Source organism: Protopterus annectens, chromosome 8.part0 (assembly GCF_019279795.1).
Source record: "Protopterus annectens isolate FY-2018-M chromosome 8.part0, PAN1.0, whole genome shotgun sequence".
NCBI lineage: Eukaryota > Metazoa > Chordata > Ceratodontiformes > Protopteridae > Protopterus > Protopterus annectens.
In genome coordinates, this window is record NC_056741.1 from 562,840,060 (window position 1) to 562,857,309 (window position 17,250).

The 17,250-nt window shown below is 41.7% G+C and overlaps 1 protein-coding gene across 1 annotated transcript in view; it reads left to right on the forward strand.

The window, feature by feature from the left end:
• The window catches only part of RPIA (ribose 5-phosphate isomerase A), a 427,914-nt gene that overhangs the window by 199,070 nt on the left and 211,594 nt on the right, over positions 1-17,250 (forward strand). The window contains exons 5-6 of the mRNA XM_044080062.1: positions 3,134-3,198; positions 10,565-10,633. Of these exons, the coding sequence (XP_043935997.1) occupies positions 3,134-3,198; positions 10,565-10,633 (134 nt within the window). The remainder of the gene's footprint in view (positions 1-3,133; positions 3,199-10,564; positions 10,634-17,250) is intronic.

A 17,250-nucleotide genomic window follows, 5' to 3' on the forward strand; every position in this document is an offset into this window, starting at 1 on the left:
AATTCCTGCCAGGAAATCTAAACACACTGGCAGATGACCTAAGCAGAAATCTCATGGATCCACACGAGTGGAAACTGGAACCAAAGATATTCAACATGTTGAGAAACAAATGAGGGAGCCCAGAGATAGACCTGTTTGCCTCACCCCAGAAGTACCAACTGGACAAATTCTGCACAAGGACTCCCCACAAACAAGCTTGGAAAGTGGATGCCCTGTCCTTCACCTGGAAAAAACCTATCAGTTTATGCCTTTCCCCCTCTGCCTCTCCTATCCAAGGTACTACTAAAGATGAAACAGGAAAAACCAAGGACGATACTGATTGCATGAGACTGGCCATGCCAACACTGGTGTACCCCCTTTTGCGCAGTGTCACTTCTGGCACCATGGCACCTGCCCTGCTGTCCCAGCAGGAGGGCCAGATTCTGCACCCACAGCTTCAAACCCTGAACCTGGCAGCCTGGCTAATTACCTGATTTCTCCTTTACCATCCCTCAGTAAGCAAGTGTTGGATGTCATTCTGGAGGCAAGGAGGGCTAGTACTAGAAAATCCTATGCTGAAAAATGGAAAAGATTCTGTTCATGGAACCAAACTCAAGGCATGGGCACAGCAGTGCCCGATTTACCTCAGATTCTCCAATACTTAACTGGGATGCTTCACAAGGGCCTTTCCTTTTCCTCCATCAAAATTCATGCCTCAGCCATTTCAGCTCATTACAGCACAGAACCACCCCTCTTCTCTCATCCACTGCTGAAGCAGTTCCTCAGAGGAGCCAAAAACTTAAGACCACCCAGGAGAGCCCCAACTCCGGCCTGGGACCTTAACTTTGTATTGGAAAAATTCACTCTACCTTCTTTTGAGCCAGTTGCAAATGCAGAGTTGAAATTCCTTTCTTGGACAACAGCCTTCCTTTTGGCCATCACTTCAGCAAGAAGGGTGTCTGAATTACAAGTCCTCATGGCAGTGGAGCCTTTCATTATCTTTCATGCGGACATGGTGTCCCTGTGGACCAAACCCTCTTTCATGCCCAAGGTAGTATCCAGTGGCTGTTAATCAGTACATTCATTTGCCAACCTTCTTTTCTAATCCACAGAACAAAGGGGAACGGATCCTGCACTCCTTAAATATGCACAGACAACTTAGATTTTACTTGGGACAGGACTAAACCTTTCAGGAAATCTGAACAAGTGCTGGTTGTGCTGGTTGCATTTGCTGCAGGGGCAGAGGGGAAGGCCATTTCAAAGCAAACCATTTCTAATGGATAAGCCATTGCATTAATTTCTGCTATAAGCACCATGGAAAACCTACCCCGCAGGGGATAAGACCACATTCACCTAGGGCTGCATCTACCTCTATAGCATTTCTCAGAGGTGTTCCTTACAAGGACATCCTAGAAGCTGCTACCTGGAGTTCTGTACATACATTCACCAAGCATTACCACTTGCCTATTTTCTCTAAATCAAGAGCTGGCTTGCAGGGCCTTATAGCTGGTCCTAATACTATCTAATTACCTCCTCCCATCCTTAGCTTTGGGAATCTTCCCAAGTGTGATGACTGCAACACTGAAACACGAAGAACATAGTACAGTTGTGTACACTTACCATAAATATAGATACTCAAGTGTGTTTTCTATTGCAGTCCTGGTTACCCTCCCTCCAGCCCCCTGACTTCTATTGACTACAACTTTATTCTTGTTTACTATGCTTAAAGCTTTTTGGTGTATTTGCATTTTTGTTGGAGGTGTAACCTTGTATACAATTGCTTCCCATTATGGGGGCAACTGACATCTAGGGCAAGAAAAACTAATGTAATGGCATCGGCTGCATGCTTTATACCCCTGTCCATATGAGCTGATGTCATGGAAGATGAGACAGCAACTAATGCAGGACCCAAGACTTTGATAATCAGGCCGACTGAGGGCTACTGTAAGCAGATAACCCAAATGTGATGATTGCAACAGTGAATACACTCAAACATCTACATTTGTGGTAAGTGTACACAACTGTACTTTTTAAAGATCATGAACCCTAATGCTTTCCTTTTTATTTGTAAGTATGCATGTTTCTTCTCACTTAGCTCTTCAGTGAATGGTTGCAGGCTTAAATATAAGGGGTTTCCTGGAGTTCTGTAAGTGACTCTTGGTGTTGATAGAGTTTGACTTCACCGGTACCAGATTTGTGCATCTCTGTAATTGCCTGACTTCGGGCCTGACTTCATCTTTAAGAGGATGAGTGGAATATAAAATCTGAGAAATAGTCTGTGTTCATATATTGTATTGCATTACAGTGCATTAAAATAATAATGCTGCATGTTAAAATGATATCCGTAAAGTTGCAGGTCTACTGTGTCGTCTAAACAAGTTACTTATCAAAACAGTGTTCCTGGGGTTGTGTCTAAAAAGGGTCTACATGGACCAGCCATCTATTAACATTAACAGATATAAATGAAAAAATAAATTCTAGCCCTTCTTTTATTCTTGAAATTGCCGTATTCCCAAGGTTTGTATTTAGGTTTTGTATTCATTGATGAACTAACCCAGTCTCAGTCAATTTAGAAAGAGCTTATGTTTAAGGGGGGGCTTAAGGTGGTATTTATAAAAATGGAAAATTCAACCTGGACACACAGTTATCTCCTTTTCAGTAAATGCCATTGGATTTTAAAATCCACCTGTGCCACCATTAACTCAGAATGAATGTTGTGTTGGTGTAATACCAGACTTAAACCTAATGTATTAGTGTAATTCTAGACTTGCATTATTTTTTTTGTCTTTTTCCACTAAAACTTTAGTGCTAAGACTTGAAGCATAGTTGCAGTATTCAGGTTATTAGTAGGTTATCTGTGTATCACCATTGTTGTAACATAGATAAGACAGTGTTCGTGCAGGTCATTTTGCAGAAGTGTTTGCATGTTTACTGACAGTTTTGTGTGCCATGTGATAATAGTCTCTTTAAGACTGCCTAACATTGTTATCGGGTGTCTGATTCTGTGCTGTTGTGACTAGAATATAGCTGGTAAAGGGATCTTGATTCCAGCTAACCTACTCAAAAAAATCTGCTTTTATCTGTGTTAAGTTTGTACAGTTTTTTTGTACATTCATGTGGTGTTTTTTTTTTTTTTTTTTCTTTATATCCACAGCTTGATGTTGCCATAGATGGAGCAGATGAAGTGGATTCCAATCTTAATTTAATTAAAGGTGGTGGGTAAGAAAAATGATTAAAGATGTATATCTATTGAGGTACTGATATTTATATCTTTTTTATCAAAGGGTTTCAGATTACCGAAAGTTAAAGACCTTGCAGTATTCCTGAACTGATGTAAATGCAGACAGGATAATTGTCTTGATAGTTTATCGATTGCCATTGCATTTTTTTCTTTCTTTTATCCATTTTCTGTGATTGTGTTACATCCTTTGCACTTGTTTTAAAGAGGATTTTAACAGAGAACTTAAAAGTTAGTGTGTTTGTTGTATTATAAGAAACTATTTGTTGACTAAAGGACAGATCTAGGGTGTATGTGCCAGGCAGTAATGTGTAGTGGATTATAAAAATTCATCAGTCAAACTACTTGTGGCCCAGAATTGAAGGGGGGTTACCCTTTCCCCCAGCATTATGTGACCTCAGAGTTGGCTGTGTTTAATAAGGGGTTTGGAGGTGAAGGTCCCCATCAACGAGAATGTTTTCCCTTTCTAGAAAAAAAAAAAAGAACTATGATTTTCTAGAGTTGTTTTATAATGCAGTAAATGTTAAAAGTGATTGCTTATCAGTTTATGCAGTCGAAATTGAGTGTACAATTTGAACTTGTGCTCTTAATTTAATTTGATATTTTGAAAACACACTCACTCACTTTAGTACTGTGGCCAAACATAATTTAGAATGCACCAAATAGCATATCAAATGTCCACTGAGCCATTCCCAAATTTAGATACATCTCATACATGTAAAATCTGAAAATACTATCCGTGCTAAATGAGGCCATATTGAACTCTTGTTTCTGCATAGTCGAAGCCAAAAACTGCTTGAATAGAAGGTACTGGATTTCCTGAACATTTATTGTAATTTAACCTTTGTCTGAATCCACCAAGACTGGATCAGATAACAGTCCACCAGCAGTGGATTATTAGGCTGGCTTCCAGTTTGCCACATCAGCAGGTGGATGCATTTTTTGTCATAAATAACTTAATTGAGGGAAATGGAAACTGAAAAATGCATACTGTTTCAACGATGACTCCAGCATCTACTCCCATACTGATGCATATCGGATCCCCGTAGAATGATGTCAGCTATGCAGCAGTTGTCGAAGCCAGTCATCTTTTCCCTATACTTTGGTATCATTTGAGGAGAAGGAAGGATTCCACTCAAAACCAGGATCTTGCCTGCATTTGTGACATGCATAGATAGCTCTGTCAGATCTCTCTTCATATCCCTGATGGCTTTATGTACCAGGTCATTCACACCCATATGGGATACTACCATGTCATAGTCATATTTGTTTGGTTTAATGGGCTTTAGGGCACTTTATTGTCAGAGATCCTAGCTCCTGAAAGGCAGCTTACTGCCACTGTCTTTGTCTGATCTCGTGCCTGTTGCGTCAGTGTGTCTGAGAGTGGAATTGCCAGTCACTTTTGTTAGAAGGGTGTGTAGGTGCATTGTTCTTGGAGTGGTTAATCACCTGGTGACCCTTTACTGCTGATAGGTATTGTAGTGTTTGAGTTGTGCTGAGGCCTAGATTCATTAGATCTTGCAGGCTTTAGGCAGGGCTTTTTACCAGCATCAGCACTGAACAGTTTACTTTATATTTGTGTAGTATGCAGTGGACTTATAGGTTCATAGCTGTATACTAGGCTAATGACAACCAAGGATTTTAAGCCTGGCCATGCAGCCCAACCTAATTTTGTCCCTATGTATCATGGGCGTTTATTAGCAAGGGGGTATGTTAGGAAGTTTCTAGAAGTTATGTGGGTGTATTAGTTTGGGCATTACTGTCCGCCTCTATCTAGCCGAGGCATGGGTGCCCGACCTGGGGTGAATTTCAGATTTCTCATCCATTGATTAAGGGTATACTTAAATAGGGTTAGAGAGAGACTGTGCATCACATGGACGGGTAGGCTGTTCCAGAGCGTAGGTATCCTGTGAGAGACACATCTGTCTTGCTGTTCTGTCTCACTTATGTCATAAGCAATATTTAAGTCCTTGGATCTAGTGGTTCTGATATTCATTTTGCAGATGTGCAAAATGTCCATCAGAGATGGATCTCAGGATGCCTTCTATGCCAGACATAGATCACCTCTCAGTAACCTGTAGGAGATGGACTATAGAGAGGGCTCTAAGTTGTTTCTTATAGGACAGTGTGCTTATACCTTGGATCCCCCTAGTAAGGAACCTTTGTGTGCGTTCCAACTGTTGCATATGTTTGGTCAGGTACATGCCGTGGAAGGCATTATACTCTATGATGGGTCTGATAAAGGCTTGGTAAAGTGGCAGTATGACTTCCATAGACCTGGATGCCATGTCCTTACTTGTAATTTGGGTGACACAGAGTGATTTTTATTACTGCCTTGGCCACATTTTGGTCAAAGGCCAGATTGATGTCTATATATGTTCCCAGATCCCTGACTACTGGGTCAAGTCTTATGGGTGTATAACTAATGGAATAAATTAGCCTGGGTGACAGTTTTCCCAAAAGGCACTATAGTTCATTTATTGGCATTGAGTTTTAGTCCATAAGTTTGGTGCCAGTTATTTGTCTGTGTTGGACCCTCTTGTAAGATGTTTGCATCATGGGTGGAATCTGTGATAGCTTCCAGTTTGTAGTCATCTGTGAACTTGGTCAGTCAGAGGCCCTTGACAATTGCTTTATATCAGAGAAATAAATGCCAAAAAGGAGCAAAGCCAGCATGGAGCCCTGAGGTACCCCACTGGTGACTGGTCTCTTAGTGGAGGTGGTCTTGCCAATCCTGTCTTCCTGGGTCCTGTCTGGGAGCCGGCTGGCAATTCTTCAAGTTATGTAGGGGGTTTATGCCCAATTTGGTGAGTTTTGTTAACTGTTCCTGAGTAGGACATTGTATCAAATGCCTTGGTCAGGTCCAGGTAGGCTGAATGCACAATTTCCTCTCATCTGTTGCCTTGGTGACCTTCTTGAAGCCCTCCAGGGTTAGTAGGATTGATCTTCCCTTGAAAAAGTCTAGGCTAGTGTCTGAAGTTTGCCTATGTCTTTGTTCATTTCCATAATAATTTGTTCCATGGCTTTGCATATTAGACTAGTCAGACTAATATGTCTTCACTTTCTTGGTAGGTTGACCATCCACCCTTGTGAAGTGGGATAACTGTTGCAGTCTTCCATTCTTGTGGTACAAAACCTGTTTTGGGGATGTACTTGAAAAGTGTCTCAAGTGGTCCCGATAGGTCATGTTTCCAACTGTTTAGGAGGCATCCTGGATATTGTCTGGGCCTGAGGCTGTGTTTATGGCCTTAAAAGCACCACTCTGTTGATAGTTTGTGGGTCGTATGCTAGTAGGTATTTCATGGATGGAGGCAGGGGGTGGGGAGAAGTTTGACCTGAATTTGTCAGCCAGCAAATTTATTATGTCACTCTGCTCTGTAAAAAGTAGCACCATTGACCACCAGTTTGGCACACTGTGTGCCTGCTTTGAGGTTTTGGACATAGCTGTAGAAGGATTTTGTGGTTGTCCTCAGCCTGTGAGGCTATCTTGATCTTAGAGTTGTCCTTGTTGGACTTGATTAGTCCTTGTAGGAGCTCTACAATTTAAACTCGGCAGGAAACTATCATAATGGGAGTTGCTGTTTCTGATTTTAACCATGGCTTATTTCCTTTTGTAACATAACATATTAAGGTTAGGTTTCCACCAGTGCGGTTTGTTTTAATTTGTTTTGGGCTTTCTTCTAGTAGGTACATTTCCTCTATACAGCCATTAACATAGTTGTACAGGGTGTCTCAGAACAATTCCACATAGAATGTTGTGAACTGTGGGTTGGAAGCTGCAATGAATTTTGATCAAGTATCGCTTAATATGGTGTAGTGTGCTCTGGAATAGTTGATTGTTACAGGGTTTGCTGGGGTTAGAGTTTCCTTTTTTTTTTTTTTTTTTTTTTTTTTCTTCAAAGGAGACTGGTTTGTGGTCTGACCTCACCAGTGAGGGTGTGGCACTGGGGGTGGGGGCAGTGTAGCACTTCCTATATTGTTGAGTACCAGGTCCACTATGTTTGAATCTCTAGTGGGTGTACACACTATCTGGTCAAGGGTATTTGTTTGGTATTTGTGTCAAGTCCCAGGAGTCATTGTACCTGCGAGTATGAGGCAGTATATGTTTCCCAGTCTATAGAGAAGTAGGCAGTCTCCCAAAAATAGGATGTTATGTTTAATGGTGAGTGAGTGTCTTCAGTAGGCCTATGTACGAGTTATGGGATTTTATGGACATAAAGGGTGACCTGTAGCTTGCTAGGATATGGTATGGGACTTTGTGGTGGTTCACACTTGGATAAATTCCAGGGCATCATCCTGTTTAACCAATGTAGATTTATGCTTGTTGCTAATACAGATTGAGACTCCTCCACCTTTTGTTCCTGTCTGTGCAACTGGCAGTCTAAATGCATGGAAGGCACTGAAGTCTTGCACTGCTGAAATAATTTCTGCAGATTTAATCCATGTATCTGTAACTACATAGATGTCTATATTCTCCAGAGTAAGAAGAGCTGGTAGGGCATGGAGTTTCTTGTTTAGGCTGCTAGCATTGAGCAGTAGCACTGTTGGGTTTCTTTGGGTTTTATTTGCTGTGTCAGTATGTTTATCTACTGCCTTACTTATTTTTTTTTTTTTTTTAATAGGCAATGCCAAACTGACAAAGCTTTAGCCAATATTCAGAAGCCTAGGGGAGATGGACGTAGATCATTCCATGTTGACAAACATTGAATCCCCCTAGAAAGACATCAAAAGCTAAGCCAGTTAGTGAAGTCTGCCATCCTTTGTTCATACTCCGGCTTCATCCTTGGGGAAGGTAGAATGCTGCTCAATGCAAAGAACATACCTGCCTGAGAGGCATATGGAGAGAGGGAGATGTTGATCTCTCTGAATGTAGTCCAGGGAAGTACATCTTGGGTCGTTAATTCTCACACGGACTATAACAGATTCATACTTGTACCTGTGGTGTAGTAACTTGAGTTTGTGTGTAACTTGGCTGATCCTGGCTCCAGATAAGCAAGTAACTGTTATCTTCTTGTTCAGTCTTGAGTGGGGCATGTGTGTGTTGTACAGTGGAGTTCCCTATGACGAAGAGCCTTGGGTAAGGTGTTCGTTTACCTTTTGGGCTTTGCTCTTGGGGTTCCACTGGGTGTAGGAGTATGTTTGGTGTTGCTTTTGATGACTGCTGCAGAGATTGCTGAGTTTAGATGTTCCCATTTATAAGCTTTTGAGGTCTTTGAGGTTTAGGATGATTGCCTTGCCTTAGAATAGTATCCACAACACACAGACTAACATATGTGTGGTGGGTATAGTGTGTGTGTTCTTGAGATCCTTGTTTGTATGCAAGTTTTTCTCCACCAGTGAAATTGTGTGTGTGCATCTCTTGTATACTCTTCACTTCTTTTAAGGATCCAGTGGCTGTCTGTGAACATGAGACAATTGCTACATCATCTTTGGATGCCCATGTCTCCCAAGCTGGCTACAGAGACGTTTGGAAATTGCATATCCATATTGTCTGGACCTGTATTTGGGTGGGCTACTGTAGGTCATGGACTGGGTTATGCAGAGGTCTCCTTTGATGGTCAATGGTGTTTGGTACTATATTAGGTTAGATTGCTAAGATTTGATAGTAGTGCTGTTTAATGCACAAACTAACTGCTCTAAGCTTGTCTCTATACACTGTCTTTGTTTTAACCACGCTAAGTTACAAGCTTCAGTTCTAAGGGAAGTTTTATAGATAAAATGTACTTTCTGGACATTTATGTCTGTACATGGCACTGCTAACCTCTTGATGTAGTAACACCAAGAAAGATTGCTTGTGAGTGTAATGCTACAGACTACCTTGACATGGCAATTTCAAGTGTTGGGGACCTTAAGAATTATTTGTTCATTTTTGCCTTTAAATCAAGCAAAAATATATCGGTAGCACTCAAAACAGTTAACTGAAGTGCAGGACAATAAAATAAATCTCTTATCTGCCAAGGATGGAGCAGGATTAACTTGGGACCCCTTCAGAGTGTGGCTAGGGTGCCATATGGGAGCTGTTGGGGAATGAGCATGAGACCGTTTGAAGTAAGGGGGGATTACTCAAGTGCAGTACTGGTTTGCTGGTGGGCACTTGGTGTTATGGATGTATGGAACAAAATAGGTGGGATTACTCAAGTGCAGTACTGGTTTGCTGGTGGGCACTTGGTGTTATGGATGTATGGAACAAAATAGGTGGGAAATTACTTAAACAGGTTACACAACAGACAATAGCAATGAAAGACATGAGGGAGGGAATTTTGGAAGTCTGATTACCATAATGGGTGGAAGCCAGTGAGACAGCTATTAAAATTGCAACAAGAAAAGGGTGGGAGGGTTGTGGAAAAACAAACTCAAGTCCTGTGATTAGAATTTCAGAAACTGAGCCTAATGCCTCAGCAAGAGGTGGGGCAGACTCAAAGAATAGGGGTAAAAGGGGGAAAAACACTAGCAATGTAAACAGAAAGGCACCGTAGTGCAATTTTAAGCAGGTATGTACAGGTATAAAAAGTACTGCAACATAAATCTTGGAGCAGAATTTACAACACTGACTCTACTGCAAATATACTACAGACAAAGGCACCAGATCGTGCATTTACCCGTAATGGTGTACTAAAATATTAAATGAGACTCAACTCTAGCAGCAGGTCGCAGTCCTGCCACATCTATGAATGATGCAACAAGATTGACTGGGTTCAGAGTACAAAAAAAGCTATGTTTTCAGTGCAGTTCTATTTATGGAAATAATGCAGTAATAATGTATAAACAATGTTAAAATCTTGCAGTAGTATACAATCTTCAGTCAACTACAAATAAAGCTGCAAGACTAAGGTACCAGAACAAACTTAAAGGGAGAAGACTAGTTTCAAATAATTGCTTTTTCTCTGACCTTGGAGGGAGAGAGGGTAGTGTATTTAAAAATGGGGGGTTGGGGGTTGTCCCAGACTTGGAGGTACCTACAAAAGCAGTAAAGTTCTGTGAGATATAATTCATTACAATGTTAGCTGGCCTTGCGCTTCAGTTTAAATGTTCAAGTTATATTTTGTGCCTTTCTGTTTGAATACAGATTCATGTCAACCAACAAATACAAAAAAAAAAGCGAATGTATAGGTTTTGCTAAATTATTGCGCAAAATACAAGGTGTGCAAGTACGTTTTCTGAAACTTGCACTGTAGTTTTGGATAAAAATCCAATTCTTGCTGCAGCTGTTTTTTCAAAGAATTTAGTCTGAGGGCAGAAAGGTAACTTTATATCTGAACCAAATTTATGAGTGTCAGAATTGTCAACTGTGGTTAGACGTAGGTTTTTTTTACTGTAAATTAATGCTTTCATGTCTTGCTTCCACAGGGGTTGTTTGACGCAAGAAAAAATAGTTGCCGGCAATGCCAAATGTTTTATTGTCATTGCAGATTACAGGTATGCCAGCATTTGTTGTCTGAGGTTTTGATTTCAAGGTGTTTGTGCAAATGTAGAGATATGTAGTGATGTAAACTGTTACTTATGTAAGTGGGACATTAAACAGTGTGATAACCAGATGGCTTGGTCTGTGCAAAAGGTGATAGTTGAGAAGTATTCGTGTTGATGGTAATCACATTCCTAGGCAGATAGACAATCAGCAGTAGTAATGTATATCCCAGATGGACAGATTCCAAGTGACACAAGGTGGGTGAGTAAACAGAAGTACAAAAATGTAAAATACATAGAAGTAATTTGTATGTAGTATGTGCATCCTTATTTACAGAGTTATCACCCAGTGGGATTTTAGTGATAATAGATTATACTGTAAGGAAGCTGACAGTGCAGTCTCTAAGGTGGTGAATCAAGTAGTGGAGCAGTAGTTGCACTTAGCTTTGTATTTAAAATGTTACTGGAAAGCTTTTTATTGTGTTTCCTAAAAACAAAGATGGGTGGTGGCAGTTCCATGTGGCAAGGTCAAAGGTAAAGAATAATTGATTCTTGATCATATGTTGCTTTATTGGGTGGCTAGGATTTGTTGCATTTTTTATGCGTGATCTTAGATAGTAGTGCTTCTGACATACTCCTAACCTGTATGCAAGTGGAGACAATAACTGAAAAGGTGCATTTTAAAAACTAGCCGGATTCGAAAGCCTCTCATCTTTTTGAGAGCAGCTAGCCAGCAAGTTCAGGAACAAATTGGTGAAGGTTGATTGGTTTAGGTGCTGCTTGTAGAGGCAGATCAGAGTGGAGGCAGTCCATACTCAAGTTGAGGAATTAGTAAGAACCTCAGTGCCTTTAGCTGTCCTGGCTTCTGGACCCGGTTGCCTAACCCTCATCAGCACCCCTTCTAGTCAAGTGAGTCTGTTCAATCCCCATCACTGATGTGATGGTAAACTGGGAAGAGCCAACATTTAGGCAGCCATCGGGATGGTTTGAGTTTTTGCCCTTAGCCCTGAGTCTCCTAAGCATGCTTGGCTTATTCAAGTGAAGAGGGTGTGAAATCTGGTGGTCGCATTGGTTGTCCCTCACTTTTGCAAGGGGATTTGCTGGCAATAGACCTACTGTACTGTCCACAAGCACAGGTGATGCTTTTCTTGGTGTCCACAGGAGAAATCACTCTTCTTACTCCCTTTTTGGCTTTACCAGTGTCACGGCCATTAATCAAATCTTGGTCACTTTGGTTGCAATCAGAGCTCTGTCCCTCTGCCACAGAGCCAATCACAGAACAAAAATATTTGGAGAATTTAAACAGAAGCTGAACTACTTGTTGATTTTATTGTCATGGTTGTGTCAAGCCATATACCCTGTATAGTTAAAACTGGTAGACTCTTCTGCCATGGGGATCTCAAATGATGGTGTTCATGAAAAGGGCAGAGGTTGATAATGTGTCTAAACATACACAGCATGACCTTGGTCATGTCCTTCATTGTACATCCCTTGGGGGAGGGTCAGAAAAGTACCTGTCACTGGACAGCACATGTTTGACTGAGCCTCTGATTTACGTATCATTTTTGAACAATACTATTAGTTTGGGATCTTTCTCTTTCCTTATGCTGCCTATTGGGTCCCTCAGATTATTTTCTTTATCATAGGAGGTTACTAGGCTAATGGCACTGGGGCCTTACAAGCCTAGCCAAGAGTTTATCACCAAAAAAGAAGCCTGAAGCAGCACCTGTCACGTGCTTGGAGATTGCGTATGTCCTTGTTTATGAGGTCTATAATAATATGCTCCATGGCGTATTCATTAACATCTTAATCTGTGCTGACAGGCTAAATTTGCCAAGTTCTGGCTTTTTCTTTGCTAGACAGGAAGTGTGGAACAGCATGCAGGAACAAGTCGGTCTCTCTCTCACTCTCTGAATGTGTTTTAATCTTTACTGCTTCTTTGAAGTAACCCCTCGAGGGGGTATTTGCCTGTATATGCCAAACTAGGGCTACTTGACTGTAGTACACCCTCTAATATTGCCTTTAGATGTTAAGCATGGTGTTGGAATACATCGAGCCTTAGCATGAAACTGTTCAGTTATAGCTACTAGATGCAGCTTACAGACTTCATAACCTGCCACTGGCACAAATTAGTTACTTGAACATTTTACCCCATTTTTAGAAAGTATAAAGTGTTGTATAATGTAATTGATCTTCTAGTGGCTTTTTAGTTGGGCTGAAAAGTGTTCATATTCATAGTTGTGATTCCTTCTTTCCTGCTGCTGTTTACTCTGTTTCCTGCATAATAACATGTTTTCTGTCCATTTATATTCCAACTGCTGATGCTTTTCCTCGGTCATCTCTCTCTAGTCTTCTCCCAGACAGAGTTCCTTCATTGGCAGGTGCCTATCGTCTCCAGGGGCTGTGTGGCAGCATATAATGCGCATACCATCATGCAGATATAACACTGGACATTTCCTCCCTCCATTCTGATGTGGACATAAGTGGCAGTGGCTTTTAATCCATGCTAGGATTCACTCAACACCCCCCCCTCCCAATAAGGGAATTGGCCCCAGGCTGCTCATTCTTCAAAATGCCAGGTGCATAAACCAATAACTTACTCAAAACAATACAGGCCAAGCCATAGGTAAAACACAGCTCTAATCATTTCAGAGAATAAGGAATTAATTTGCATTACTGTATATGGCTCAAGTAAACAGGCTGCAAAAAATAAATTAAATATAGTAATAATACTAAATAAATTAATTGAAATAAAGGTACATGCAGTGTAATACAGCTGTTTACAGCAACTGTTTTTTTTTTTTTTTTTTAAATACATATGTGGTTATACTGGTCATGACTAAAAATGTCACAATTGTACATTTAGTGTACATAACATATTTAATTCTAGAAAATTGAGCCAAAAAGCCAGCTTGTTCCATGGGTCAAAACTTCCAATTTTAATCATCATCATCATCATCTTTCGGCTGTTCCCGTTAGGGGTCGCCACAGCGGATCATCTTTTTCCATTTCTTCCTGTCCTCTGCATCTTGCTCTGTCACACTAGCCACCTGCATGTCCTCTCTCACCACATCCATAAACCTTATCTTAGGCCTTCCTCTTTTCCTTTTACCTGGTAGCTTCATCCTTTTCCCAATATACTCAGCATCCCTCCTCAGCACATGTCTAAACCAATGTAATCTTGCCTCTCTGGCTTTGTCTCCAAACCTTCCAACCTGGGCTGAGTCTCTACTTATTCCTAATCTTGTCTACCCTCGTCACACCCAGTGAAAATCTTAACATCTTTAACTCTGCCACATCCAGCTCATACTCCTGCCTTTTTGTCAATGCCACTGTCTCCAACCCATATAACATAGCTGGTCTCACTACCCTCTTGTAGACCTTCCCTTTCACTCTTACTGGTACTCGTCTGTTACAAATCACTCCTGACACTCTTCTCCACCCACTCCATCCTGCCTGTACTCTCTTCTTCACCTCTCTTCCACACTCACCATTACTCTGAACTATTAATCCCATGTATTTAAACTCATCCACCTTCGCCACCTCTACTCCTTGCATCCTCACCATTCCTCTATCCTCACTCTCATTCACACATATATATTCTGTCTTAGTCCTGCTGACCATCTAACAATATGGCTGTTGAATATAAAAAAGTAAAGGCTCTGTAGCATGAGCGGACCTCTTTCAAGACAACTGGAGTAAAGTTAGTCAAAATTTCTGAGGACTTAATTGTCACAGTGCACAGATATGCATAACTACATGTAGAATAAAACTTGCAGAAAGTGTGAGGTTCAAAGCTACCAAAGCCAAATAAACAACTATTTCTTTGAGGAACATTGCTGTTTAAGCCAAGAGTGACAAGCAGAAAGAAGTTCTGCTGACAGTCTAGAAGAGAAGTACAAAGAATGCTAAAGTTTCTGAATATCTTTGCTGAAATTTGAGAGATCTCCAAATATTTTTTTTCCTCACATGCAGTCAACTATCCACTTATCTTGGTACCACCATCCTATGTCATGGTCTATATTACCCCTTCTGATCTCCCCCAGACTTGCACTGCCACTGTTGGGGCTAATGAGGTTATTTGGAGAATCTCAGAACCACACATTATTTTTTTATCATTGGAGGTTGTAATGACCTGTCATTTTTTAACCCTCCCCTGCATTTGCCTGTTACAGAGAGGTTTTTCCCCTCTGTGGACTAAACTTGTCTATGGTAGTGGCTAGACAAATGACCCCCCCCCCCTGTGATGGGCATGTCCATCCCTCCCTGCCAGTGCCTCAGACCCTTGAGCTGGTAATTTTACGTGGGTGAACTGGACATCAGTTAGGGCTTTGAGAGGTCTCTAATCATAACAGTCAACAATGTACTTAGCACAAGCAGGCTAGAACTTGGAAAACATTCAGCAGCATGTCAGCAACAGTTTGTGATATCCAGCAATGAATAATCAGTAGGAAAAATTGTAACGCATCTGAATTCCCAGATCACGTTTCTTAAGGATGAACTCTCAGCTGAACTCACAAAATGTACAGCAACATGACAAGATGAAATGCCAGTACTTGAGAGTTTGATGGAAAAAGTCAGCATATTTGGCTTGTAGTAAAATAAACAATGTGCCCAAATGGACTGGCAGTAAATCCCACAGTATTTTGAGCATTTCCAGGCTTTAAAATCAAAGCTGATGACTAACCACAGATATATTCCTGTGTTAGGCACGGAATACTGCCTTAATGTTCATTATATTCATCGCTGCTGCAGTAGCCTTAGTTATTTGGGTTATATCCTGCACAGGATGTAATAGCAGGCAGCTTTGAGGGCACCTTCTGTGTGCCTAAACCATATTTGGCTTGAGTGAAGGGCTTGGCACCCAAGCCACTGAGCTTGTTTACTGCTGAAGAGCATTCCTCTTGCAGGCTTTAGAGGATTGATGGTCTGCTAAGGTTTTCCACTGCAGGGCAGATATGTCCTCTTTTGTGGGGGGGGGGGGACCTTCCACTTATTTTTAAGACTAAAATTGGCCTTTTTGTGTGAAATTAGTTATTTTATGCTAGGAAACGTAGTCCCTACTGCCACCAAGGACTGGTGGTTAGACATGTTCTGTGCAGCTGTTAGAGTGCCCCGGTGGCCAAAGCATACTCTTATGACTCTGAAGAGAAGGCACAAAGTATATTTTTGTAGTAGTCAGTCTGGCATATCTGTCCCTATGGAAGTTTTGCATGGCAAAAGTAGGTCTGAATTTTTTTTTTTTTTTTTTTTTTTTTTTAGAAAATCCCTTCAAAAAGAAGCCACAGTCTTGGACATGTATCATGTTCGTCGTCTCCCATTGCTGCAGTCCTGACTAATGGGTACTCCGCTGCCCACCATCGGCCCGAATACCAAAGGGCTAGATCTGGCGTCGGTCATGGTGCCCGAGACTGACGTGGTGTCAGTATAAATGCGCATGACCGACGCCATAACATCAGTCTTTCTTGCCGCATGGTCCTGAGCAGAAGCAGAATTTGCAAGTGCCGTTCGGCGTTCTGGAATTGTCGGTTTTCGAGTTTCAGACCGGAGACCAAGTTGGGCTAAGTACCCCATTGGGGACATTTTTTTTTTTTTGTCTTTTTCTTGCCTTCAGTATTGACGGATGTCAGAAAAAGTTAATAACTGTATTTCTTGTGGGAAACAGATTCCTCATAGGGATTACCATTCACTCTGCATTCCTTGTTTAGGGCCTGAGCACGACGTTGTTGGGTGTCGCTTTTGTGCTACTTTTACTAAGCGTACTATTAAACGTCGTTTGGACTGTGCTAGGCTGGTGTTTGGTAAATGTTGTAATTACAACATGCCGTCGGATTCTCCGACGACTGGCTCTTCTAAGAAGCGCAAAGAAAAGTCTTTGCGGTCCAAGCAGGATGAGGCGTCCACTCCGGACGTCGGTCCTGTAGAACCACTGGCTGCTTCAGTGGCTCTTTCTGACAGTGTACCAGAGTGTCAAGGGGAGCCTTTGTTACTACAGGGGATGGCTTCTCCTGTGTTAGGCCAGGGTGAGGGTGCTCCTCTGTTGTCTGTGGCTTCCTCCCCTCATAGGGTGGTTAAGCCTCCTCCTTCTCAAGGCAAAGGCCATTCTAAGTCTAAGTCTGCCCTTGCGGGTGCTTTTCCCCAGGGTCCAGCTCCTAGGAAGCACATGTTAAAGATGGCTGAAGATTTGATTTCTTTAATTAGGGGTTCCATGCCTCCCCCTGAGAAGAGGCCCAGGGTAGGGACAGAGTTGGAGAGTTTGGTTCAGTCTTCCAATGAGTCAGATTCCTCTGTGGAAGACCTTCAGGATTTCTCTCCCTATTCTGATTCGGAGGCTGAGGATGCTTCTCCCTCTGCGTCCCCTCCAGAAGATTTTTCTTTCTCTGAAACTTTGCATTCCATGAGGGAACATTTCAAATGGGAAGGCCAGGATTATTCTGATTCTCGTAAAAGGCTGAGAGAATTTTTGTTTTTGCCTCAGCACAGGCCCTTGGCTATTCCTCCTGTACTGGATGTTGTTCAGGATGTATTTTCTGAGGCTGCTCTTAACCCAGATTCTCTGCCTCCTGCCCCTGTTAAACCAGATAGATACTACAGGGTTCCGGAAGCTCACAAGTACTTGTTTAAGAGCC